Here is a 26,040-nt window from a genome sequence, read left to right on the forward strand (position 1 = left end):
GGCTCATCGTTGCATCTTTATGCACCTTGGGAACTTTTGCTCAACCTGAAGACCTAAAGGGCGTGAGGACAAAACAACTTCCTCTCACCATTGATTTCTACTGTCACACTGACTGAATATACAGTGATCTTCCTCAACACTGGATCTTCTTTAAGGAGAAACTATTCAAGCCCCAATTCTCCTGATTTGATCTTTGACTTGACCAGGGGAAAAGTGAACAACATGAGGCTGACATCAAAATGACGCGATTTTTGTCATGCAACTGCGGCAATGAGGACCGATTTAGGTATGTGAATCCAACCAAGCAGAACTCGTAGAGGTATTTACTAGATTTTTCAAGAAAAGACCTAGGAAACTACAGATTTTGCCTGTTTCCTGTCCACTTTACAATGAAAGTTGCAATAAAACACATTAGTAACTTGAGAAAATTAGAAAATTTAAAGACGTTAGCTTGATCCTGAATAGCCATAGCTTGGATAGCAGTAAGCCTGACAGAGTAGCTGTTAGCTTTCTTAGAAGTGGCTTGTCTCTGAGTTAGTTAGCATAAGAGTTAGCATGATTCTGAGTAGCTGTTAGCCTGATCAGAAACTAGCTTCACCCTCAGTTGCAATTAGCTTGACCTCAATTAGCCACTAGCTTGCATTAGCCTGAGTGAGTACAGGCTTTCTCCATGTTTCACCAACTCCTTTTTAAGACTTTTTAAGACCATTATGAATAAAATTTAAGACAAGAAGTGTCAAGCTTTCTTGCCTAGAATGCATCGTTTGAAAAAGAAATGAGTCAATAGCAAATACGAATGTTGTCCAGCCAACTGGCAATAATTTACCTACCAATGATTGATGTTGAAAGCTAGCTAGCAAGGGTTTGTTAGCAACTAGTTAGCAGTAACCTCAACTGCTTCAAGTCTGTGCATGACTCAAACTTTGGTGTTCATAAGTCACAAAGAAAAATAAACTACATGGAATATACAAGACTAATAGTCCTGCCTCAACAAAATTTAATATCTCTGATCTACATATTTAAGGCCAACTTATATTTTTGAAATAAATTTAAGACATTTTCAGACCTTAGTTTTAAATATATGAATCTAATCAAATTTGAAGGATGCAAAACTTTCCTAGAAGTTAGCTGGACACTGAGTAGCAAGAGTCTTAGGAAGGCTAAACAATGCACAGCACATTTTTCAATTTTATTTTCAAAAACCAGAGAAAAATAGCATTATTTTCCTTCTGCTTCACAATTATGTGTCAAATGTGTCATCTTCTGTCCCATCATATCCCAGTGAAACAACTTTTGTTTCTAGTTGTATGTAGGAAACTGTTCAGTGGGTGTGGTTAGGTTTATGAATAGATGAAACTCCATCATCGCCCACAACGCTTTGTGGTTAGTGGTTGTCAAGCTGTTTGCTTTAAAGAAACTAATCTGGATTCAGCAAGACTTCTGTGCAAAAATCATTCATATTTTTGTTTTTTTGGGTTTAGCAAAGCCAAAAAGAAAAGTTTTGATCTTCATAAATTACATAAAACACATAAAACGACCTGATTTATAACCGTTCTGTTTGCTTTTGTGGATTTTTCTGGTCCATCTGGAAGCATCCTCCCTCAACTATGACAACAATGCCTCCCACCATCAACGAGGCGTTCATTAATACAGTTTTTCATAAGATATTTTTATGTTTGTATATTTCTGTGATGTTTTTGCTGTAACATAAAGAAATTTCAGGGGGGTTTTTTACCTCCCCATCCACATCTGTTGTGCAGCTCTGCAATAAAAAAATAAAATCTGTTCAAGTGAATCCCTCTTCATACAAACAGCCCTCAACTAAATCGTTTTTCTTGCCGACTCCCATGGCCCCGCGATGACAGTAAAAACAGAAGCAAGGGCGTTTCAGCACTCCAACACATTGGCTGCAAACTCAGAAGAGATTTGCAGTAAATTTGGCCAAGAGCAGAGACAAACAAGGCCAAATGTGTTCACAACTTCAGGGAAAACACACACACAAAAAAATAAATCAGCTCCAGTGCTAAATCTAATGCTGAAATATTGATCTGAATTCTGATGAAAGTAATCCACTCTACAGGGATAAGCGTCACTGATACCAATATGAATAAAAAGGTGTTGCTTGCAGATTCCTTCTTTTGTTTTCTGCTGGTTCTGGTCGGGTTGTGCCGGTTCTTGTTGGTGGGCGGCTCACAAACAACCTGAACCGCCAGTTCGCGCCGTACGCCGCTAATTGATTCATAGCGTTTCTGGCCGGGACAGACGCAAACACCGCTTCCTTCATCATTTATTCATGCTAGCTGATTTTACACACATGCAAACAACAGCAGGTGTCCAACAAAACTATTATCTCTGTTCCAGAATTGTGTTTGTTTTTTTTCCAAACAATGCTCAGGTTTTGTCCAGATCTTTCAAGGTTTGCCAGATCCTGCAGTGCGAAGGTTTGGCCAATTATTAGGAGGAGGTAATGTCTTCAACGGCAGCTTTCTCAAAAAATAAAGATATGAAGGAATTGGGTGTGCGCTGACTTTTTTAAGACAAACTTTATTCTATCAGAGAGCAACAAAATTAACCTTTAAGGATTTTTCTGCACTCACCTCAGTGTTGAAAAGCAGTCGTCCGAAAAGCTGCCGGGCCTCCTCCAAGCCTCCCTCTAAATACACAGCCCCTAAAATACACACAGCACCAACATTTATTACACGGTGATGTAAAACGCAAATATTGATACAATTACTATTAATCCAATTATTCATAGTTACTAAACAGCCATTTTCTTAAAAACCTCAGTTTACAACAGTCTTTTCATAACAAAGGACAACATTTTCCATAAAATGCTTTATTAAAAAAAGACATTAAATCTTATTTTGTGTCCGTTGTATTAAATGTATTAAAGTCAGAAATAACAAAACAGGAGCCTCTTAGGTTGCTGAATAAACAGTAAAAGATGAAAAGAATAAAATTTGTCAAACAGAAGGATGTTTATACAGAAGTACCATCCGTGGTTGGTACTTCTCACGTCTCTCAAAATAAACCGTATTTATTGCTATCTTACAGTTTTTCTTCGTTTTCCCTCCACCTTTCCATCATCATATCCTCGCCTTCGTGTCTCGGCTGAATCAGCGCCATTAAGTGATAACTTCAGGAGCTTTTCGAGTGTTTATATTTCAAAACAGAACCGCTTAAGGTCCATCTTTCATTGCGCACCGGACTCTGTTTGGACCGTTTCTCTTTACCGCTCCGCCGCCATCTTTAAATCCTGTATCAACAGCTCCGCTTAAGGACGACCATTGGCGCCCCCTGCTGGACGGCGGCCGAACTACAACACCGCAAAGAAGCGGACGCTGTTAGTTAACCGATTGAAACTAATTTTAATGTGATGAAACATTAACCGTAAGTCGATTAATTGTTTGCACCCCAAACACCAACACTTTGATTTTACTTTTTGTCACTTTGCAGCCGAAGTATACAAGATATGTGGTATAATTTCTCTTATAGGCATTTTAGCGAGAAACTATCTCAAATAAATCTGCTATATTTAAGAAAGAAATACAGAAATTCCTAGAAGCAGTCTTCATAGTAAAATAACATTTAGATTTGGGATGCTACACTTGTGGAACTTGACTGAATATATTTGGATAATATTTATAAAAATATTTTATTTTGTTCAATTTGTGTCTTTAGGCGTATGTTTTGGATTTATGTTAGGGGTATCAGAGTAAAAGGGGACTCTGTGTGTATAAATATGCATTTCCCCCCCACTTTTTTAGATTTGTAAATGTATAAAACCAATCAGTCACTAAATTATGTTGATTTGTCACACAATGAAACAAAACCAACGGAGCAAATTTCCACTCAAACGCTTCATTTCTGCTGTTCAACATTCCTCAGCTCTTTCCTAAATGGAAAGCAGAAAATTAATTGAACTCAGTAATGAGTTGTAATTGCTTTATTAAAAGCAGGAGTGCATTTTTATTGCTTTCTGGTGGCAGGATGACCTCGGGATTCCTGTGCGGACCCGCCTCCCTCCCACCAGCAGGAGGAGGCGTTTGCATCGGCCACAATGAGATGGAAGTGGTTGAGGTCACACAAACCTGACGCTTGAATTAAGAGGCACAAACTGAGCCTACACTGCATGTGCAGGCATGAATCTGTGTGAAATAAAACATCCAAGCCCACTCGGAGGGTTCTGCTCTTTGTGGCGCGCCTACACACTCGGACATGAATGATCTGCGCAGATGTTCTCTGAATCCAACTTGAATTGCAAGGTGAAAAGGAACACAGTGTGCATACAAAGAGAAAAACGGGGATGAAGGAAGGAATGTGAAATGTCTCTCCAGATGGGAATAACGCCGTAGCCTCTCTGGCACATCCTGATGCCTGTTTCTGTAATTCGGCTCCTCTTGTGTTCCTGCAGAAATCTGTGGAACCATCACGCTGCCTTAAAGCTGCACACAACTTCTAAACCATCACACTTAGGGCGGCTCATTCAATTTAGAAAGCAATAACCACCTGGCAAATTGGGTATACAATCGCGCGCTGGTTTTTATTATGAGCATAAATGAGGCGAGTGGAAATGGGGTGCGGTACGGTCGCGGGGGCCTAAACGCGCAAACTGCCTTCATGGCCGACATCAAAAACATATGAAGGATTCATCATCTGAGGAGGAGGGAAGGGGGACTGCTTTCAGATGGCTAACAGGCCATTTACGCACACACACAGAGAGGAGCTGAAGATGCAGCCTGCATCACCATGACCATAAAGAAACACAAACAAACTACCTCCAACAAAGACAAACACTAACACTCTGGCAGCATGTTTGTGTTTGTCTGCTTTCTTCGAAGCAAAACGGGAAATTACTCACAGCTACAGCAGGAATGTTGGTGAAATTCGATTAAAGGCGACAACTTCCTTCCTCGCATCCGCGAGTCAGTTTAATGCCGTTTATGAAAATAAAAAGAAACATTTTTATGCTCATGCAGTTTAATAAATCAAGACGAATCCACCATGATTTGGTCTTTATGGGCTTTGGAAACGGTTTCAACCTGAACCCCATGTACGGAAACGCAACAGATTCCAGGGTGACTTTAGTTATTATCTTTAAAAAAAGCCAAAATATACAGTTTAAAAAAGAAAGTGCACCCCGTGGTTCAACATCTTATTGGAGTCAGAAAACAGCTTCAGTTATTACAGATAGAAAATAGAGATCAGGTCTGAAATCTGGGTCTGCACTGCAAAACATCTAAATCTTACTAGTCAAGTTTCTAGTGTAAAAATTGTAGAAAACATCAAATAATACAAAACAACCTTACAAGTAACTTTTCAGCCAGAGATAGCAGCTTGTTGATTTTAAAAAGTACTACTTTCATTGGCAGAATATTTCAAGAAATTATTGACTTAAAACAAGCTGATATATCTTGATGAAAAGTTATTTATCAGGTAGTTTTATCTTATTTAAAGTTTCCTAAGATATTTCCACAAGAAACTCGACAAAATATACTTGGTATGATTTAGTTTTTGACTTGAACCTTCAGAGCCACATAAAGATGGATACAAAGTCGGCCTTCTATCACCTGAAGAACATCTCCAGGATTACAGGATTAATGTCTCAGCGAGATCTAGAGAAACTCATCCATGAGTTTATCTTTAGCTGCATTGATTACTGCCACAGTATCCTCATAGGGCTGCCTAAAATAATCAATCAGATCCAGAATGCTGCTGCTGGCGTTCTGACTAAAACCAGGAAGGAGGAGCACATCACCCCGTTAGTCCTTCTACTGAGAATATACTTTAAAATACTTTTGTTAGTTTATTAATCACTGACCTCTCAGGCCTTCTGGTTCTGCTCTGCATCTCCAGAACCAGAACCAAACATGGAGAAGCAGCTTCAGCTTCTATGCACCACAAATCTGGAACAAACTTCCAGAAAACTTCTAAACAGCCGAAACACTGAGTTCCTTTATATCTAGAAGACTAACATATTTGATGTGCTTTTTATATGAAATGTAATGTTTATTGCTGCTTTGTAATTGGTAACTTTATGTTTTTATATTTTTATGGTGTAAAACAATCTGAACTGCTGAAATGTGCTAAACAAATAAACCTGAGTGTAACCTCAGCTACAAACCGTTAAAACTTCTGTTTTTACTGAGGTATAATCAGTTTTTAAGAGCCTTTTATTAGCTGCTATATTTCCTCTCCAATCCTATGGAAGTAGTTTGTTTTTCCACACAGAAATGTTGTTCTTTTCTTGCTTTTTCTTTGCTTCAGTAGCCTCAACTTTAACTTTAAGCCACTTCAGAACCTGCTAAAGAGTAAAATTAAAAGAAGCTGCAGCTTGAAAATTGCAGGAGGGAGTTCAGCTATTAGCCAAAAACAGCAATTTCCTGCCCTAAAATAAATCAATGCCGATAAATCTTCAGCTCTCGTTAAGTCCACAAACACAGAAAGCCACCAAACGTCTTGCAGATGTGCATCAGAAGCAATGTGGCCGTCTGAGCGAGGCCAACCACGAGGGCCACCAGAGATCTGCGGTCTGCAGCAGATGTTTCCACTGGAGAGCGGCTGTGGGAGGAATAAACTCTCCCTCCTGCGCCGGAGAACTGACGTTCCCTTCAAGAATCCCTCTCAACTCAAAGAAAAAGTGACGTGTGTGAGCATTAAAGGCTGGAGGGAAACGGGCGCGCAAGTTCTCCTCGTGTTCTTACGACGAAGCAAATTTGTCAAAAATGTTTCTGATTTGATTTTAAAAACTTTTTCTGACTGAAAGCACAAAGTGGAGGTAAGCAGGAGGAGAAACTGAAACGTCCTCCAGAGGTTTCAGAAGGTATTAGAAATCTAAAAGCAACACCTTTTCGTGTCAATCAGCGGAGAAACCCAGATGAGGTGCAGAGCCAGAAAACTCCTGACAAGACGGCTGCCTGTGCAAAAAAGTGCAGCCCAAAGCGATCCAATCAAACGCGCGGCCCGCTGCAATCATTAAACGCAGATCTGGGCCGCCGCTCAGTCCGGCCCATCAGCCTGTGAAGCTGGAGCCGACGCCCTGAATACACATGAACGCACCAAGCGGCTCGCATGGCAATTACAGAGCTCATCCTGCAGTGGGGTCAGGTCCAAAAACTCAAACCTGCCGTCGGAACCAAACCTGAGATAAGAACGAGTCAGACTGCTTTGTCTGGAGTCGCATCCTGTCCTCCAAAATCCTCCTCAGCATTCTTGATTTTTTTGACACGGAGAGTGACGATAAATAAAAGGAAATCTCCTCAACCTCCATCATACGTCCGTTGGCTTCCAGAACCACAGTATTTCATTAAACTATGAAAATGTTATTATGAAATAGAGGTGCACCAAATTATCAGCTAACTGATGTATCGGTGCCGATTTCTTTAATTTGGGAGATCGGTGATCGGTCAAGTTTTACACATGAAGCCGATTTTTTTCTACCTCGGTCAGGTCTAGAAATCAACCACAGACGGACCCACTAAGTCATGTCTGCATAATTACAGTTACCAATAGTTACCCCCGACTGCTGCCGATTCAGCAACTTTCTTCATATTTTGAGCATCATTTCAGTCAAAACAATTGGAATCGGCCAAAACCTGGATTGGCAGTGTAACAGATAGTAAATTATTTAGGATTGTATATTATTTAAAAAGAATTTCCAAACTGTGCAGATTGTTTTTAGATGTTTGTCTGTTTTGATAATATATTTAGTTTGTATTTTTTGGGGGTTTCGCAGTGATTTGGATAAAAAAGAAAATAGAAACGATAATCAGCCGTCGAGGCTGCTAAAGGCAGCTATTACCAATTACCTATTATTGATTTTTTTTTTCAATCTGTAATGGACGATCAACCACAAAATAGCATCCATACTTTGAAAGGCTCTTCTACTAAATATTTAAGATCGTGGAACCCTCTGTTAAGAACTCTCAGAAATAATTCTTAATATTTATTTTCTTTTCTGAGTTGAACTTGATGAATCTGATATATTGACATTTATCCCCTGGTACCTCACTTTTTCTTTTTGTCGTGTGTTTGTGTGGGTGTAGGGAGCGATATTTACCCATATTTAGGCACTATATTCATTTTCTGATTTAACATACTGTGGTAACGGTTAGCTTATGTGCTAGTATTACACTACTATGTCTGCAATTAAAGCATAAGTACATTTTTTTGTGGGAAAAAGAGACATAAATTGATGGTTCGCACATCTGTTGGCATCAAAAAGAAAATAAAACATATCTAAACTGTATCTTTTGGAAATGCTTTATGCCCTTTTGCTTATGCACACTTAGTTTAATGTGCAACAATGACAAACAATGTTTAAAATGAGTTTGAAATGTTACTTTCTCATGTTAGCAGCAGTCGGACGGCGACGTCGCGTTCAGAAACGACGTCTGTGGTTTTTCATGCGACCAATAAAAACCGACGGTCGCATTAATAACCCGAGATGAATTATTCAGAAACGCTCCGGCTCTAATTCATCAAATCACATATTAAACTGCTCGGCTCAGCAAACTGAAACAGAAACCAACACAACCTGGATGAAAACATGAAGAATAAACAAGAACGGAAACATGTAAATGTTTTAATTTCAGGGTTTTCAGGTAAAAATTCGAAGTTCAGAGCTCAGTTTTTAGATTTAAAGACCCAACGAATGACAGATGTTACCATGACGACCAAAGTTTAGGAAGGAAGGATGCAAGGAAGGATGGAAGGAGAGGACAAAAAGAAGGGGAAGACCTGGGAGGACTGAATGAAGGCGAGAAAAAAAAGGATAAGAAAAATGATCCAAGGATGCAAGTAAGGAAAGAAGGAAAAGAAGGCAAAAAAGAGAGGGAGGGGAGGAAAAAAGGAAAGAAAAAGAAAAGGAGGTAAAAGAAAGGAAGGAGGGACAGATGGAAGGAAAGAAATGAAGGATGACAGAAAAAAGGAGGGATAAAGATGGGAAGGAAAGGTATAAGGAAAAGAAGGATGGATAGAAACAGGAAGGAGGGAGAGGAAGGAAGGCAAGATGGGTAGAAAAGGGAAGAAATAAAGGAAGAATTAGTGCAGGAAGAAGGGAGTAAGGATGGAGAGAAAAGGAATGAATGAATGAATGGATAAAGGAAGGAATAATGGGAAGGAAAAGTAAGAAAGGAAAGAAGGAAAGAAAAGAAGGACAGACAGAAAAATGAAGGAAGGACATCAGAAGAAGGATGGGTTGAAATAAGAAGGAAGGACACAATGAAGCAACGTATAAAAGAAGAGAGAGAGAACAAAAAGAAGGTAGGAAACAAGGAAGCAACAAGGAAAGGAAGAAGGGAATGACAAGTAAAGACAAAAAAGGAGGCAAGAAATAAGGAAGGATGGACCGGGACTGAAGGAAGGACACAATGAGTCGAGGTGGGAAAACAGGAAGGAAGCAAGTAAACAAGAAAAGAAAGAGTGAAGGAAGGAGGAAAGTCACAGACGAGGATGAAAAAAGGACAAATAGAAGAAGAGAAACAAGGAAAGGAAGGGAAGACAGAAGGAGACAGTAATGTTTTCCAGGCTCTGTTCGGTTTCCAAACTTCTCCACACCTGAAAACAGCGAACCATCGGACTTTCCCAGCCTGCGTAGGAGGAACCCTTTAATTTTTATATCTCTACTTGTGAAAAATCAGACCTGGAGGTAGGGATGAGACGCAGAAACAAAGGAGAAAAGAAAGACTGTAGCAATTAACAAAGGCAGCAGCAGAGCTTGAGAGGATCCACCGAGCGCATTGTGTATGAATCTGATATTCAGCAAGTGAGAGATAATCCCTCCTCTGTGTTCTTTTAATAGGGAAGAGCTTAGAGAGGGGCCTCACAAAGGTTCACCATCTGTATCCCCCACGGCTGCTGGCGGCACGTAATCCACACATCAACTGTACCAGGAAATTAGGGCCAAAAAATAAAATTAAATAAAATAGCAGAGCAGGCCTTTCTCACCTTCTCCTCTTCCTCCTCTTCCCACAAGTTTTTACAAACAGAATCGCTCACGCAGGGTTTCTACAGGTTTCACCAATTCAAACTTAAGACTTTTTAAGACCATTATGAATTAAATTTAATGTCAGAAATGAAAATAAGAAACAACATTTATCCATGTAGTGTCAAGCTTTTAGGACAGAATGAATGTAGCATCACACAGGTTGGCAACAAAAGTGGTCAATAGACAAGATAAAGTGGAGATAAACTGGGATTTAAGCATGCTAGCTAGATGGCCATTTTCATCTAGCTACATTGTTTTTTAGTTAGTTACCTAGTTATCTTCTCCCTCCATTTCTCCTACAGGAACCAGAACCAGTTGTTAATGCTAACATAAATGCTAATACACCCTTGCTGCATGGCAGACTTGTGATTTAAGACCAACATTTTAAGGTCTTACTTTTATAAACATTAAAAATAAGAGTTAGCTTGTTTTTTAGCTAGCCAGAACCAATGGTACCCACTAAAATGGCTGCTAATATACCCTTGCTAGCTATCAATGGTACATTAGCAGCTAGTTACCAGCAGCATGAGCTGCCTCAAATGTTTGCCTGGCAGAAAAGTCAAGAGAAAAAAATAAACTACATAGCATATCTGAGATTAAGTACCTCTGCCTCTACAAAATTTAAGGCCAACTTACCTTTTTTAATGTATATAAAGGCATTTAAAGGCCTTAACTTAAGATACATGAATTTAAGACATTTTAAGGATGCGGCCACCATGTCATCAGCGAGGAGGACCAGAGAGGCGAGAAAGTGGCTCTGAAGGAGGTAGAGGAAGGAAAAACGGAGGAGTGGAGGCCAAAAGAGCCCGAATGAGAATGGCCCACTCCGGCAGAAGTTAATGACAGGGGATCAGAAAAGCAAGATTTCCATTCAACACTTTGAATTATTCAGGGTTGCAGGGCAGCTATTTGCATTGCCGATTCCTCCACTCCTTTCTCTCCCTCTTCATTCGCTCCGTCTCGAGCAGGAGAACGGCCCTGCCTCGGGGTGGGAGAGGGAGAGGAAGCCTCGTCCATGCAAAACAGGAGATTATCTGTCATTTCCAACACAGCCCGGGTTCAACAGTCACCGCGGCGCGGAAACAAATAAAACAAAGGTCAGAGAACACGTTTGCCAGGCCGTCAGAGCTATCTGGGAATATTACGGCTGTTGCATCCCGTCAATTCTTTGCACGACAAAAATGACAACACATCTGTGAGTCCAGCTGCTTTTTACTCATGGCAAAAACACTAAATCTTACCAAGTATTTTGGTCTAGTTTCTGCTGCAAATATCTTGGTACATTTGAAACAAGGCAAAACTAACAGAGAAGTAACTTTACTGTGAGATATAGGAGCTTTTTTAACTAAATAATTCCTAAATATTGTTAATTTAAAAAAGTTATAGTTCAACTTTCAGATTATTCCACTTTTAAGACATTTTTCCCCATGTTAAAATATTAAAGGTGACCCATTACCTTTTCTTATGATGGGTCTATGGCCTATACAAAACATGGTCCTTATATTTTTTGTAGAAAATCATTCTTAGATAATGTGATTTTAGTCAGAATGAGCTGTTTTAGGGCATCATGTCACTTTAAATCCACGTATACTGCTGCTGGCCACTCAACGGTTACCCTCGCATATAAAAGTGCCTCCAAACAGATGTGTAAATATACAGCTGTTTATCTTGGAAAAGCAGAAGTGGCGCCTCCTGCTCAAACAACAAAAATGCAGCAAGAGGTTTCTGGATGGCAAGTCAACAACAAAACACTTGTCTCTTCCAGCAGCCATTGTACAGCAGTAAAATCAAGTATTGGGTTGCTAGGTAACGGCAGAGTGCCTGTCGAATGTTACTTAACAATTGGGAGGCTTTTGAAAAGGCTCATTTTCCAGATGCCATAAAAATGGCTTGTTGGTTGTTTTTAGAAGCAGTAGAGACCCAAATGGATCAACAAAAACAAGCAAAATGTGAATTTTGAATAGAAAGCCCCCTTTAACTGTCATTACTTAAAACAAGCTCCTTTATCTTACTGAAATATTACTTCTGAGTTAGTTTTGTCTTATTTCAAGAGTACTAGGATATTTGCACTAGAAACTAGATAAAAAATACTCGGTAAGAGTTTGTGTTTCCGCAGGGCTGCAGCTTGACGTCTCTGTTGGAGAATAGCTTCAAGATGATGGAGTGACTCATCAATTACGCCCTAAAAGTCTAGATCAGAGGGAGGTGTAGGCATGGAAAGGAGGCGCTTGAGCTAAAAACAAAGGTGAGAAGAAGGGGGCCGGCGAGAGGGGAGAGGCGACGTCTGGAGTCGGCCCCTCTGCGTTCACACCAGGAAGGAAGCCGGCGATATTTCAGAGTTAGTAACCCAAAGCCGTCACCACAGGGAGGTTCTCCGCTTCAGAACAGGAACCTTGTTTATTCTTCACTTCGATTGAGCCAATAATGAACCCGCGAAGGGAACGGTGTGGCCCCAGGGCCGACAGGGGTGCCGCGGTGCCAGTCAGCACATTCCCCGCCTGCTGTTTTTTTCCCAGCGCAGAGGGGAGGCGCGGAGATGATCTCTTTAAAGCCACCCACTTTCTGCATCTTTCATCCGAGAGAGACGGCTGAACTGCTTCGAGATGGCGATAAGACTGGAGAAGCTCCCCAGAAGCGAGGCTTTGCAAGGACTGAGGCGGGGTGGCGGCGCCGTGTGTGGGGCAGGAGAGCAGAGATTTGGAGACCTTTCAGAGGTCAGCTAGGTAAACGTTTTCAAGGATTAACAGAAAGATAACTGAAGCCGTACACAGAACCTGCAGAAGGATTCCTACATCTTTTGCTTTAACATTCTCACACCTGATAGTCCGGCAGACTCGGTTCGATTTGGGACTAAATTGCAACATTTGTTACATTTTTAGCTGCTGTGATTCTCTTTCACACTGCACTGAGTCAAACAAGTCAAACTAAGTAAGAAACCTGTTCCCCTCCTCTCCTGCAGGGGCGCTGCACCAAGAACCACTGAAGGAAACAATATGAAAACTACAGAATAAGATACTGAGCGCATCTTCACTCAATATATACAAAAATGAAGTCAGATTTTAGCAATTTTAGGATTTCTGCTTTGTCTTTGGTAAAAAAAAAAAAAAAAAAAACACAAGTCACTTCTCGTCCTAATGCTAAAGTGTTTGGTTTGGTTATATTTACCCAGAATGCCCTGCTCTGTAGTCTACTTCCTGCTTTTGGAGTGGTCTCCAGTCCATTTGTCTGGAAAGTCCAGTTTGTGGAGGTGTGAATGTGTAATTAAACTCTGGTGAACACCAAGCAGACTGGAGACCGCTCCAACAGCAGGAAGTGGACTACAGCGCAGGGCATTCTGGGTAAATACAACAGAAAAACATGCAAGGCTAATGCTAGCAGGAGAAACGACTCATCGTCTTTTACCAAAAACAGAATCATACAACCACTAAAATTTGAGGTTACTTTATTTTTGTTTTCATTTTGTAAAGAAGAAAGTTGCGTTCAGCATCTTCAGAGGTTTTCATGTCGTTTCCTTCGGTGGTTCTTGGTGCAGCGCCCCCACAGGCAAGGAGGGCAACAGGTGCAGAGTGAAAGTGAACCACAGCAGCTGAAAATGTAACAAATGTTCCAATTTTGATCTCCCATCGAATCGAGTCTACCGGACTTTCAGGTCTGAAAACAGACTTTGTCCTAAATCCTGGGAGTGAAGATGAATTTATTCAACATCTGTCCCTACTTCTTCATCATCAATCATTTCTTCCGTTTTTATCTCAGGAGAGTCTCACCGATGAGCGCTTCAAAGCAGTTGGCCATTGCATGTCGAAGGTCCGACTCCCGGCATAGGTCAGGTCCGTGGGCGTAGAGCATGAAGCGATCCAACTCCAGCTTCTGGAAAAGAGACGCATTCATATCAGCAGGCTGCCCACCGACACCTCAGCAGTAGCTGCTCGCAGGACGAAGGAGGGGAAAAAAACAACAACATTGCAGATTTTCATGAAGGAAAAGAGCATTAGAGGGGAAAAAAACTCGAGGGAAATGAAAAAGTTGATTGCTCTGGTTGGAAAAGGTTCGACTTCATGGCACTGACGGATGTGCTCATGTGCTGTCCAGCTGTGGCATGAAGCAGGAATAAAATGGGTCACTTACAGACGCCGGAAAACGACAGAATGTGAAAGAGTTGTGACCTTCATTTACTCTGAAAGCTTCTTGTACCGGTCAGTTACTTTTACACAACGCCAGTAGACCTCCTACTGACGCCATGTTGTAAGAGAATAAGATTATGCTGCCCTGTCTAACTTAGTTACACAGACAGAGCCTTTCTACACATTCAGAAAGAGAAAATGGCTTAAATTTAAATTAATTTCAGATACATGAATTTAAGACATTTTAATGAATTAAAAAAAAAATTAGCTTCATGGAAACACGACAATTTCAAAAAATCTCGTTTTTCAGTAAAAAAAATTAGTGATGGGTTTTCCAGTCATACTGAAACTGAAATAAAAACATTTTTTCACTTAACAGTTTGGAAAAAGCAGCTATGCATAAAAATTTAAAATTGTGGTTTTCTCACATTACAAAAATTAGACATATTTAAAAAAAATAATAAAACAGAAACCTCGTATTCTGCTGAATAAAAAAAAAGATGAAAAGAATAAAATATTTAATTCCATCTAAATACTGTGACAATTAACAACAAACGTCAGAATTCAGTTACATACATTCTAACGGATCCTACTTATCAAACAGCACAGCACGTTTTTTCCATTATGTTACATTTTTTCTGTTTTCCACTCCATTTCCATCGTCTCATTCATCATCGGTACCATTTGGTTGAGACGTTGATGCTCCGACGTTAAACTTAAGAACCTGGAACTAAAAAAATACATTTTGGATCCCAAAACTGGACTCTGTTTGGATCGTTTCTCTTTCCTGTTCTGGTATGCCCCCGCCATCTTTGTTTCTGTATCAACTGGCTCAATGACCAGTAGCGCCCTCTGCTTGATGGCGACCAAACTACAACATTCAAAGAAGGTCAAATTGGATGATTGGAACAAATTTTAATGTAATAAACCGATAACTGCCAATCGTAAGTTGATTATTTGTTTCCACACTGATGCAGTGAAACTGAAATCCAGAAGAAAAGCAGCAAAGCGGCTCCGGATCTGCACAGATCGCATGTAATCTAAATGAGTTTGTGTTGCTGAGCGACGGAGGTCAGTCAAACTTTCTGCAAGTCATCTCCCAGCCAAGAGAAAAGTAGCCCAACTTGACTTTCCTGGCGGCGCTGCAGAGACAAAAAGCAGCCGGGGTGCTTTTTAATTACGCCTAATAACTGTTGGTGGTACCAGCCCCCCCCCAAAAACCTCCCATACTCCTCGTGATTGCACACACACAAATTAAATCACAATTCACAAATACTCCAACTCAGAGGGAACCCGCTCTGACTTTTAAGCCCTGCGAGTGAAGTGGCGGATTGTGGCGGTGCTCGCTGAAGATACTTTCTGGGAGATAATTGCGAGTGTTCTTGAGCAGACGGCTTCAGAGGAGCCCTGGTAAACAACTTGGCAGCGCCCGACGCTGTATCACACTCACTTTAGCGCGAGCGGCAAATTGAAACAAGCCAAACTGCTACACGGCGCTAATGCAGATTCGGGCGGCTGCATCTTTGTATTCAGCGGGGAGCGACATGAAAGATTGAAGTTTTTAATTGGTTTCTCCACATCACGGGACGATTATTGTTGTGTTTCTTTACAAACCGTGCCAGTGAGTGTGGCTGGGCTGCCAGCGAGAGAGGAGGAGGGGGAGGGTGGAAGAAGAGCGATAACAGGAGCTGAAGAGTGATTCAGGAAGACCTCCGGGGGTCTGCAGGGACCCCGGTCGCACTACTCTCCAAAACAACAACCTTTTAACTCCAATTACAAACCTGAGGGGGTAAAAAAATAAATAATGCGCGGGTACGGATGGCAGGAAGACAAAATTACTCTTTCCCCTTGTGCGCACTCAAAAAGCAGCTGAGTCATAACACCAGGATGGGAGACAGTTCCAGTTTCCACCTGCAGAGAGACGCTCACCTTGGCTAGCATGGCTAAGTGCTGGTTCTGAACGATGGCCGTCCTGTAGGTGGCCAGGCCGCCCTCCTCCAGGCTGGGGAACAGGTAGTAGAGGTGGACACTGCGGACGGAGAGGAATCCATTTGTAATGCTCATCTCTGCTCTTTTCCAGGAACCCAAAGCCTTTGCTTTCACAGGAAGTGATTTACACCAGACAGCAAAAGCCTAAATTGTTTCAGTAACTCATTTTAAAGGAGATCAACTATCAAAAATTGACATTTTTTACAGTTTCATGCATCCATTTGGGTTTCAACTGCTTCTAAAAACAGGCCTACTGCGATTTTCCTGGCAATAAGTTCATGTTTTTCGGTGTCTGAAAAATGAGCTAGAAACTAGATCAAAAACACTTAAATCTTGTGTTTTTGTAGCATATTCACATTTAATGATGGAAAACTGTCTGTTTTTAGTCAAACTAACTGCAAACGCAGTAAATACATAAAGGAAATCTTTTTGAAAAGTATCAATATTCCAAAAAGCACACAAAAGAAGGAAACCTCGGCTGCGTTCTCCAGGAAAACCAAATTAAAGTCTCCAACACAGATTAGCAGCCTCTGCCTTCCAGGCCCGGTTTGGGTCCAAGAGACGGCCGAGGACGCTTGAGCGGTTCCACAGCTGGGTTCTGCAGTGAGCAGGTTCCATTTTCATTACGCTCCAGCCTCTCCGTAACGCCGCGTGTCATTTGATTTCATTTGAATTAAAACAGGCCATTTCTTTCAGTCATTTCCAATCAGCGCTAAGAGAGGTAAGCAGGTGGCGTCCCGGTTTTTGTTTTTTGTTTTTGTTGTTTTCAAACCCCACATGAGCTCCATTTGTTAGGAGATGGGAGAAAACCTGGAATAAACACTTGGAGTAATTGAAAATAATTACTTTGAAGGCACAAAGTTTGAGCTGTACACTGCAAAAAACTAAATTTTACTAAGTGTTTTTGGTCTAGCTTTTAGTGCAAATATTTCAACACACTTGAAATGAGACCAAATTAACTCACAATAAACTTGAGCTTGTTATTAGTAAAAATCTCTTAACATTTTTTTTTAGAAGTATTGGTTACACTGGTATTTTCTTTCCACTTATAAGACATTATTGCTGTTTTAAGTTAAATAACCTGCCAGTGGAACTATTACTGTATTAATATTACTTGCTGCTTGCTGAACTAACATATTTGAGCTAAAAAGTAAACAAGATACTTGGTAAGACTTTGTGTTTTTGCAGAGTTTGGAGTAAATTGGGACATTTTTAGATTAATCTTGTTAAAGAGTAAAATGTCTCAATTTTAGGGGTCAAAAAAGGCAATGTGTCTTTTAATCTGAAGAATCAGCCAGTGGAAATAGTACTAAAAAATATCAAGGAATTATTGACCCAAAAACAAATGTATATCTTGGTAAGAAGTTACTTGTAAGTAAGGCTGTCTTACTTCAAGTGCACCAACATAGAAACTAAAACAAAATACTTGGTGAGAGTTTGTGTTTTTGTAGTGTACGGAGTAAATTGGGACATTTTTAGCACCAACATAAAGACCTACTGGTGTTGTATCAACCTTCCAGAACCTCTCAGGTCTTCTGGTTCTGCTCTGCACCAGAACCAGAAACAAAACCAGAACCAGTGGAGAAGTAGCATTCAGCTTATATGCACCACAAATCTGAAAGAAACTTCCAGAAAACTTCAAAACAGCCGAAACACCGAGTTCCTAGTTAGAGCAACATTGACCAATATATTTGATTTTTATGACTTGGGGTGACAGAACCTATCAAAATATATTGTTCAGTTGTTTTGTATGGTGTTTTCTTTATAAGTTTATACATTTTCTGTTTATTATGAAAAGCACTTTGCTGCTGAAATGTTCTATACAAATAAACTTGATTGATTTTTATATTAATCTGGTTAAAGAGTTAAACATCCAAACTTCAGTGCTCAAATTTAGACAAAACCAAAAATGTGTGTCTTTTTTAATCTGTAAAATCTGCTAGTCAAACTAATACTTTTCAAAATCTTGACTTTAAACAAGCTCTTAAAACTTGCTGAATAATTACTTGTAACACAGTTTGGTCTTATTTAAAGTGTACAAAGATATTTGCACTTTAAACAAAAGAACTTGGTAAGATTTTGTGTTTTTGCAGAGTATAAAAAAGAAAATGGGCAGGTTGTGGTTTTGCAAAAATTTTCATTTTGCTGTTCCTCTTTAATGTTCAAGATTTTAGCTTCTATATCCTGATTATAAGTTGTTAGTTTTGGTAATAGTTGGTAATATTTTGTGTTTGCGCAGTGTAGTGAATAAATCGGGACATTATTAAAAATAGGTTTTTGTGTCTTTTTTAAGTGAAAATATAGAACAAAGTTTGCTTCTGAGGACATTCATCTTTAATAATTATGACTAATTCAAAATCTTACCTGAACAAGAACGAATTTCATGTGGAGAAAGAAAAGCTTTTTTCAGAGGATTGCACTTGGATTTATTTTTTTTACATCATCTGCCGATCTTGTAGGTCCCCTCTGTTCGGCACCGACTCCCTCCCTACATTTGGGGCTGTTCGCGTGTGCAAAATGTTCTTTTGGCTGGACAGCAGAGGCGCGCGGACCCTCCAAGGGCAACGCGCACGAGGCAGCTGGCTGGATCTGCTGTAGCCATTTAACTGGACAAGGGGCTGATAAATAATTCAGAGGGCCAGGGCGCAGGCCAAGCATGTCTCGTCAGACACTAACAATCAAAGACGAGTAGGAGAGGAGGAAGAGGCTGAAACGCGCCCGGAGATATCCTGAGGAACGGAGGCTAACTGACCTGCTTGTAGCTGCATAAAGAGCGGCAGTCTGTGTGCCACAATGAGCTCCTATTAGACTTTAATCCTCGGCGCTCACTGATGTGGAAGTGTTAGCGACACGGTTACAAATTAGATTTTTGTGATAGAAGCTGTTTTTGTTGGATAAAAACATTTTTCTTTTCCTTCCAGGAGCAGAAGGAAAAAGAAAAGTTTTTACCTGCTTGTGAAGCAGTTAATTCATCTGGTGTTGGTGCACGTTGGAGGTACAGAATGTGGAAAATTAATACCAAGACTTTGTTTCTCTTCCAGGCAAACAGACTTTGTTTTAAAGGGGCGGTATCATATAAAATTTACTGGTTTTTTATTCTATTCCTTCACCAAAAGCAAACCTGGAGTGTTGCTTTGATTCTTTCAAATCTTTTCATTTCTCAAACAATACCTGGGTGGACTTTGTTGTAGAAGAAAGTTGTAACAACAAGAGCAAGAAAACAAGATTTAATATATATAAAAATGTTTAGGAAGAAGAAACCCTTGTGTGAGTTTCTGCAGGTTCCACCAACTCAAATTTAAGGAACATTGATGTAAAACAGTCAATTTCCAGATAAGAAAATAGAAAACAGGGAGGTTTTCTGACCCAGAAGTCCTGGACTGGAAAACGAGTGAGAAAGTCAACAAAGTCTAAAGAGAAACTGCAAGAAGCTTGAAGAGCTGATAATTAAGATTACTTCAAAAGATTACAAGAAAGTCTGGCAGCTTTGAAGAAAAAGAAAAAGAACTGACTCATAGCTTTAGTGCTGAACTCAATGTTTCAGTGATTAAGTTATGAATTTGCTCTTTTTTGGCCACTGTAAGGATGAAAAGCTGCTGCTGTTTTGCAGCAGTTTCTCATCTCAAAGGAGTTGGTGTTGTTACAGGGAGAGTGTGAGATTAATAACAGCTGTGAAATACAAAAACACAAAATCCTGCCAAGTATTTTTTTCTAGTTTCTAATACAAATACCTTAATACTAACTTTTTAGATAGAAACAGGAACTTGTTTTAAGTCAATAAATCCATAATATTTATTAAAAACATAAGTACTACTTTCACCGGTAGATTAATGTTATAAGTGAAATAATCTGCCAACAGAACTATTAGCATTTTATAACCAATATTAAGGAATTATTGAGTATTTTATATCTTACGAAAATACTCTTAAGTTAGTTTTGTATTATTTAAAGTGTACAAAGATATTTGCACTGAAAAGTGGAGATTTTGTGTTTTGTCTGTAATTAAGCATTTTAAATGTAGAGATTTGAACAATAAAACAGATTCAAAGTTCTTGAATTAAAATGTCTACACTGCAAAAACAAAATCCTACCAAGTATGTTTGGTTTAATTTGTACTCTAAATATCTTAGTTTACCGGAAACAAGACAAAACTAACACAAATAACATTTTAGGAAGATTCAAGAGCTTATTTTCAGTCAATAATTACTTAATAAAAATGAAATAATATATAATATTTGCACTAGAAATACTTGGTAGAACTTGTTTTAATGGCAGCGACTCATGTTGTCAGCAACACAAGTCAGATAATTGAAAGTTGTCATTGACCATTTCTGGCTGTTTAAGTAACATCCCAGTTCCAATTACCAGTGAATCAGCGTCTTAATGAGGCGCAAGTATGGAGAAAAGCAGCTCAGTGACAGACAGGAAGGATCGCAGACAGTGAGGAAGACGACAGAAACGGAGTGAGGAGGTGAAGAAAGAGGGAAAAGAAAAGACGGTGTTGTAGTCGTCTTCGATTAGCGCCAGCGTCCATCAGAGTCTCACCTGGTGAGGAACTCGACAACAGCGTCGCCCAGGAACTCCAGCCTCTCGTTGTGATTGATCCTGGAGAAAAGGGGGGAGATTTGATCAGGTTCAGTCCGAAGCAATGAGCTCATTTCATCCCCCTCCGGTACGCCTCCGTCCCACAGCTAGAGTTAATTTTCCTGTCAGCGGGCCTGCCGGGCGTATTAATCACACAAATGGGCGCTCTGATTGCGCCTGTGGTCAGTGATGGTACGAGCAGATAGGAGCCAGCAGGCTGCCTACCTGGAAGGAGACGGGTCATCCTGACCCAGACGGGACATGATGTTAATCAGTGTGTTGATTCCTGGAAAGAACCGACCCGCAGGCGGGAATTATTAATCACAGAGGGAAGGGAAAAAGCATTTACTTTCACTATAAAACCAAAAAAAGATGATTTTCCCTCTGAATGAATGACATTAAATCTGACTAAACCTTTCATAGTCAGCAGATTACGCACATATCCTTAGTGATTTGGTGGAATTAAAAATTACACTGCAAAACACAACATTTTAACTATTTTTGGTTGAGTTTTCAGTATAAATATTTTAGTTTTAACTTGTTTGAAATGTACTAACTTAAAAATAACTTTCTGCAAGATATAGGAGCTTGACTTAAATAAATAATTGCTTACCATTGATGAAAAAGCACTACTTTCACTGGCAGAACCTGGAAAAATGTCATGTTTTGGCAAAATAATCAGCCAATGGAACTTTTTTAATCAATAATAAGCAATTATTGACTTAAAACAAGCTCCTAGTTCTTGCTGAAAAGTGATTTGGAAGTTATTTTTTGTCGTATTTCAAGTGTACTAAGATATTTGCAATAGAAACTGGACAAAAGTACTTGGTAACATTTTGTGTTTTTGGAGTGTCAGTACATGGTATTCACCATGCACTGCAAAAACACAAAATTTTACCAAATAATTTTGGTCTAGTTTTTAGTACACTTAAAATAAGACCAAACTAACTTACAAGTAACTTTTCAGCGAGATGTAGAAGCTTATTTTATGTAAGTAATTCCTCAATATTGATGAAAAAGTATGAGTTCTACTTTGTCTTGTTATAAGTGAAATAATCTGCAAATAGATCTAGTACCTTTTAATCAATATTAAGAAATAATTTTCTTAAAACAAGCTCCTATATTTTGCTGTATAGTTACTAAGATGTTTGTACCAAAACTGAACCAAAAGACTTGGTAGGATTTTGTGTTTTTACAGTGTATGATGGTCAATGGAGATACATTTTAAAGACATATTTAAACTATTTAAAATTACAGTAATTTCAGTATATATAACCACCTGAACTTTAATAGAAGGTTTTCTCTCATAATACAGATAATTTCATTGCCCATCATTGACCTAATTGATCTAAAACACGTAATAATTATCTTGTTAATTATTTAATGTCAGACAAAAGAGGAAAAATGTTGTCTTTTCATATTTTGTAGAGAAACATTTGGTTTCAGCCATGCATGAGGTAAAGCCCACCTTTCTTCCTCATGTACATGTGGTGGACCTTCCTGTCGCCGTACTTCGGTTGGCGGATGCCACAGTTGGACAGCGAGTTGCGGGCGTGATCGGGATTCATGCCAAAGTTGAGGTGGTGACTGGGATGAGTCATGGCCAGCTGAAAGGGAGCGTGAGCAGACATATTTAGCTGCTTCTTTTCTAAAAGTCAGGAGACTTCTCAACAGTCCAAATTAACCAAGTTTTCTTTCCGTAGCCAGGAGGAGTTTATCACTACAGACAGATCTGAAACCTCAACACTGATCCAGACATTTCAAACATAAAGAACTTGGAAGAATTGTAATTCCAAAATTACAATTTTTTATTATTATTTGAGACAAATTAAAAAGCAAAACACGTTGTGTTATGAATGTTTTGAATGAAAATTCAAACTCAGTTCCAGTTAATTTTATTACTACTTATTAAAAAGTGAGAAATATGTCTGCATACTATAAAGATTCAACACTTGGTCTGGGCTCCTTTTGCATGAATTACTGCATCAACACATGTTGGTGGCATGTAGCTCATCATCCACTGAATCTTCAAAGTTTTTAAAGAAACTGAGATCCACTTCCTTCTCCTCATTTTTCCATTAATATGCTTCCATATGTTATTCAAATGTCTTTAGCAATGATCTTCTGTGGCTCATGAGTGTTAACTGACCTGCACTGCAAAAACACCACATTTTACCTAGTATTTTTGGTCTAGTTCTAGTCCAAATGTCTTAGTTAACTTGAAATAAGAAAAAACTAACTTCAAAGCAACTTTTCAGATAGAAATAGGAGCTTGTTTTCAGTCAACAATTTATTAATATTGATTAAAAAAGTATTAGTTTTGTTGGGAGATTTGCTCACTTACAAAATGGGGAAAATTTCTCGTCATAAGTGAAGTTTTTTTTTTTTTAATTTATATTCAAGAATTATTGACTTAAAACAAAATAAAAAGTTACCTGTAAGTTAGTTTTATTTTAAGTTCACTAAGATGTTTCCACTGGAAACTAGACCAAAAATACTTGGTGAGATTTGGTGATTTTGCAGTGCGGTTTTCTTTTGAGGTATTGAAGTTTTCATTAGCTGTAAGCTACGTTTTCCATTTTCACTGCTTCTTTCTTCTAAGGTTGTTTCACCAGTTTTCTCCTGACAGTGTTCTTGGATTAACCATTCAGCAGTCATCCTGTAAGGTAACGACAACTGGACGTGTTTTGCAGTCATGATGCGAGTACAGAAACACATTTGGTGGTTGAAGTAAACCTGCCACTGTTAAGCCTTTAAAAGGTGATTCCAGGGTTAAGCTGTTGAGAAACGAGGCACCAGCAGCTCTTCATTATCCATCTTTCACATCCTGCAATGTCAGCTTCACTTATAAAAAGATGCAATGTTGCCTTTCATTTTATTCATAAAAAAACCTTCCAAGTTGCTTAAAAAGGCGTTTGGGCGGCCAAACCACAGAATCATCTGACTAAAAGGTAGAATCTCTGTTCCTCTCCATGAAAAGGCAGTGGAAATGTCTCGTCGTTGGTCTAAAAGGTACAAAGGTACTTCGGGAGACTGAAGTAGAGGTATTGCAGCATGCAAGATCCTGCCCCCACCTTCCTGGTGGAGGGCAAAAAGCTGACTAGCATTGGTTTTAGCTGTTATGTTATTAAAGTAATGCGCTAAATCGTAAATGTACGCCTGATTTATGAAAGAAAAAGGGACGCAGTGCTTTGCTACTAATTGTCAACACTATGACAACTAAATACCAAGGTTAGGAAAACAATTTAATTAGGAAAAAAATAGCGAGGGAGAGGGAAGTAGTTCAGTTATGCTAGCTTGACTTTATGCTAGCTTGACTTTGACAACTTAACATGTAGATCTGCTGTGGAATTCAATTAAAAAATAAAAAGTCGGCCTCCACACCAAATCTGACAGATCATCAGTAGAGCAGGTGTTTATATGGTTAATCAACCACCACAGTGTTAAAATTAGCTAACAGCAGGGGTAGCTAATCTATCATAGCAATCATTTTTAAAAACATAAAAGTGAGATGGACTGGATGTTCTGTTCTTTGTGTGGGAAAAGTTTGAGATTTTTTTTGGTGTTGGATTGCTATGGCAACGAGTCCGTGTGTAGCGTAGCCGACAGAGAGAGAGAAAAAAGTGTTTTTTCCTGTTATTTTTCCCTTTGCTGTGGCGTACTGCACTAAATTAATACTACCTACATCTCCAAGTTTCATTTAGTTAACAGAAATGTTCTACTTCCATTTCTTATGGATGGCATGTAAAAGAATCGGATGTAAACAGCATGCAAGGCGTCCATGTTGTTGTTTACCCAACAGCAATGGCAGCTTCCTCAAAATCCTGAATCTGATAATAAAATGTAATTATCCTTTTGCCTCAGAGATCCCAACTGATCTAAAATGACTATAAGGAATCGGTAGTTTGTTTCTCCACTGTTTTACCTACCATTGGTAAAACAGAAGCCCAAGAGAATCCGGACGGATATAGTCACAGGTGTCAGGCTCACTGACTACTTAACAGACAGGTCAAAGATTGAGAAACTGAAGGGATGTTCACAGTCATCAGTATTCCTCACATTTAAATTGTGACCGCAAGTCTTGTCTTTTGCAGAAAATAAAGTTGTGAGGAGTTTTTTTTTTTTTTAAGGTTTTGTTGGCTCTAGTGGCCTTCACTTGAAAGTAGTTTGACAGGAAAGAGGGCAATGAGAGAGGGGGAAAACATGCGGCAAACGCCACCAGGCCGGGAATCGAACCCACGACCACCGCCACCAGGACCAAAGCCCCAACATGTGGGCTGGGCTCTGCCCCTGCGCCACCACAGCACCAGTTGTGAGGAGTCTTAACGACATGTGGCAAACGCCACCAGGCCGGAATCGAACCTGCGACCACCGCCACCAGGACCAAGGCATTGTTTTTTCTGTGCAGTGGTGGAATGGGGTTGGTTTTTGGTTGGACAGGATTGGTTCTTGGTAGAAAGGGATCGGTATTTGGTGATATGGGATTGTTTTTTTCTGTGTGCTGGTGGGATAGGATTGGTTTTTGGCTGAATGGGAGTAGTTTTTCGTGGGATGAGACCGTTTTTTGGTGTGAAGGGATTGGTTTTTCTGTGTGGTGTTGGGATGAAATTGGTATTTGGTCGATTGATATTTATGGTTTTGTAGGTGAAGGGGACTGGCTTTTGCCTGGTTGGTGGATATGATTGATTTCTGATCTATTACGTTTTGGTTGCGTAGATCAGACCAACCAATAGAATTGTTTTTGGAGAAGTTGGGTTGGATGGGTTTGTTTTTTTGTGGGTTGGGTAAAACCAACCCACAATGTTATAAAATAACACTTTGGATTTATGTTGTAAGACTGGGTGGGAATTTTCATTTGACATGTAAGGGGCCATGATCAAGATGGAAATTTTCTTTTAGGAAAAATGGTTGGCTAGATGGGTGGGTGGGTGGAAATAAAACAAATCCAGTCTTGCACTGACTTGTATTTCATTTGCTCGTTTCTTTTCTTCCTTCAACAAAATGCATCTCTACCCCGCTCCATCTGAAAGCATCTTTAATTCTTCATCACAGATGGCCAAATGCTGGAGAAAGCTCAAGGCTGTTTGCCAATTCTATAAACTGCAAATGCATTACAGTTACAGCTCCAAGACAGCAAATCTGAGGTCATCTTTCAATTTGTCCTTCCAATGAGACTAATAGTTATGAATCAGAAGACAAGGACAGCTTTCAAACTGGTTCGCATAAACGGTGCTTCTTTCTTAATCTCTAAAGCATCAACATTCAAAACCTCCATAATAGAGATGTGCCGATCAGGTTTTTTCCTTCCGATTCCGATCACCCATGAGGGCCGATCACCGATACCAATCACATAATAAT

The 26,040-nt window shown here is 39.6% G+C and overlaps 1 protein-coding gene across 1 annotated transcript in view; it reads right to left on the reverse strand.

Annotated features, from left to right (window-relative positions):
* drosha (drosha ribonuclease III) overlaps window positions 1–26,040 on the reverse strand; it is a 138,795-nt gene that overhangs the window by 52,403 nt on the left and 60,352 nt on the right. The window contains exons 18-23 of the mRNA XM_015038954.1: window positions 22,151–22,289; window positions 20,908–20,968; window positions 20,644–20,703; window positions 16,039–16,138; window positions 13,753–13,855; window positions 2,598–2,668 (exon numbers count right to left, since the gene is read on the reverse strand). Of these exons, the coding sequence (XP_014894440.1) occupies window positions 2,598–2,668; window positions 13,753–13,855; window positions 16,039–16,138; window positions 20,644–20,703; window positions 20,908–20,968; window positions 22,151–22,289 (534 nt within the window). The remainder of the gene's footprint in view (window positions 1–2,597; window positions 2,669–13,752; window positions 13,856–16,038; window positions 16,139–20,643; window positions 20,704–20,907; window positions 20,969–22,150; window positions 22,290–26,040) is intronic.

Source organism: Poecilia latipinna, unplaced genomic scaffold, assembly GCF_001443285.1.
Source record: "Poecilia latipinna isolate Pla-1442-1.1 unplaced genomic scaffold, P_latipinna-1.0 Scaffold458, whole genome shotgun sequence".
Taxonomy (NCBI): domain Eukaryota; kingdom Metazoa; phylum Chordata; class Actinopteri; order Cyprinodontiformes; family Poeciliidae; genus Poecilia; species Poecilia latipinna.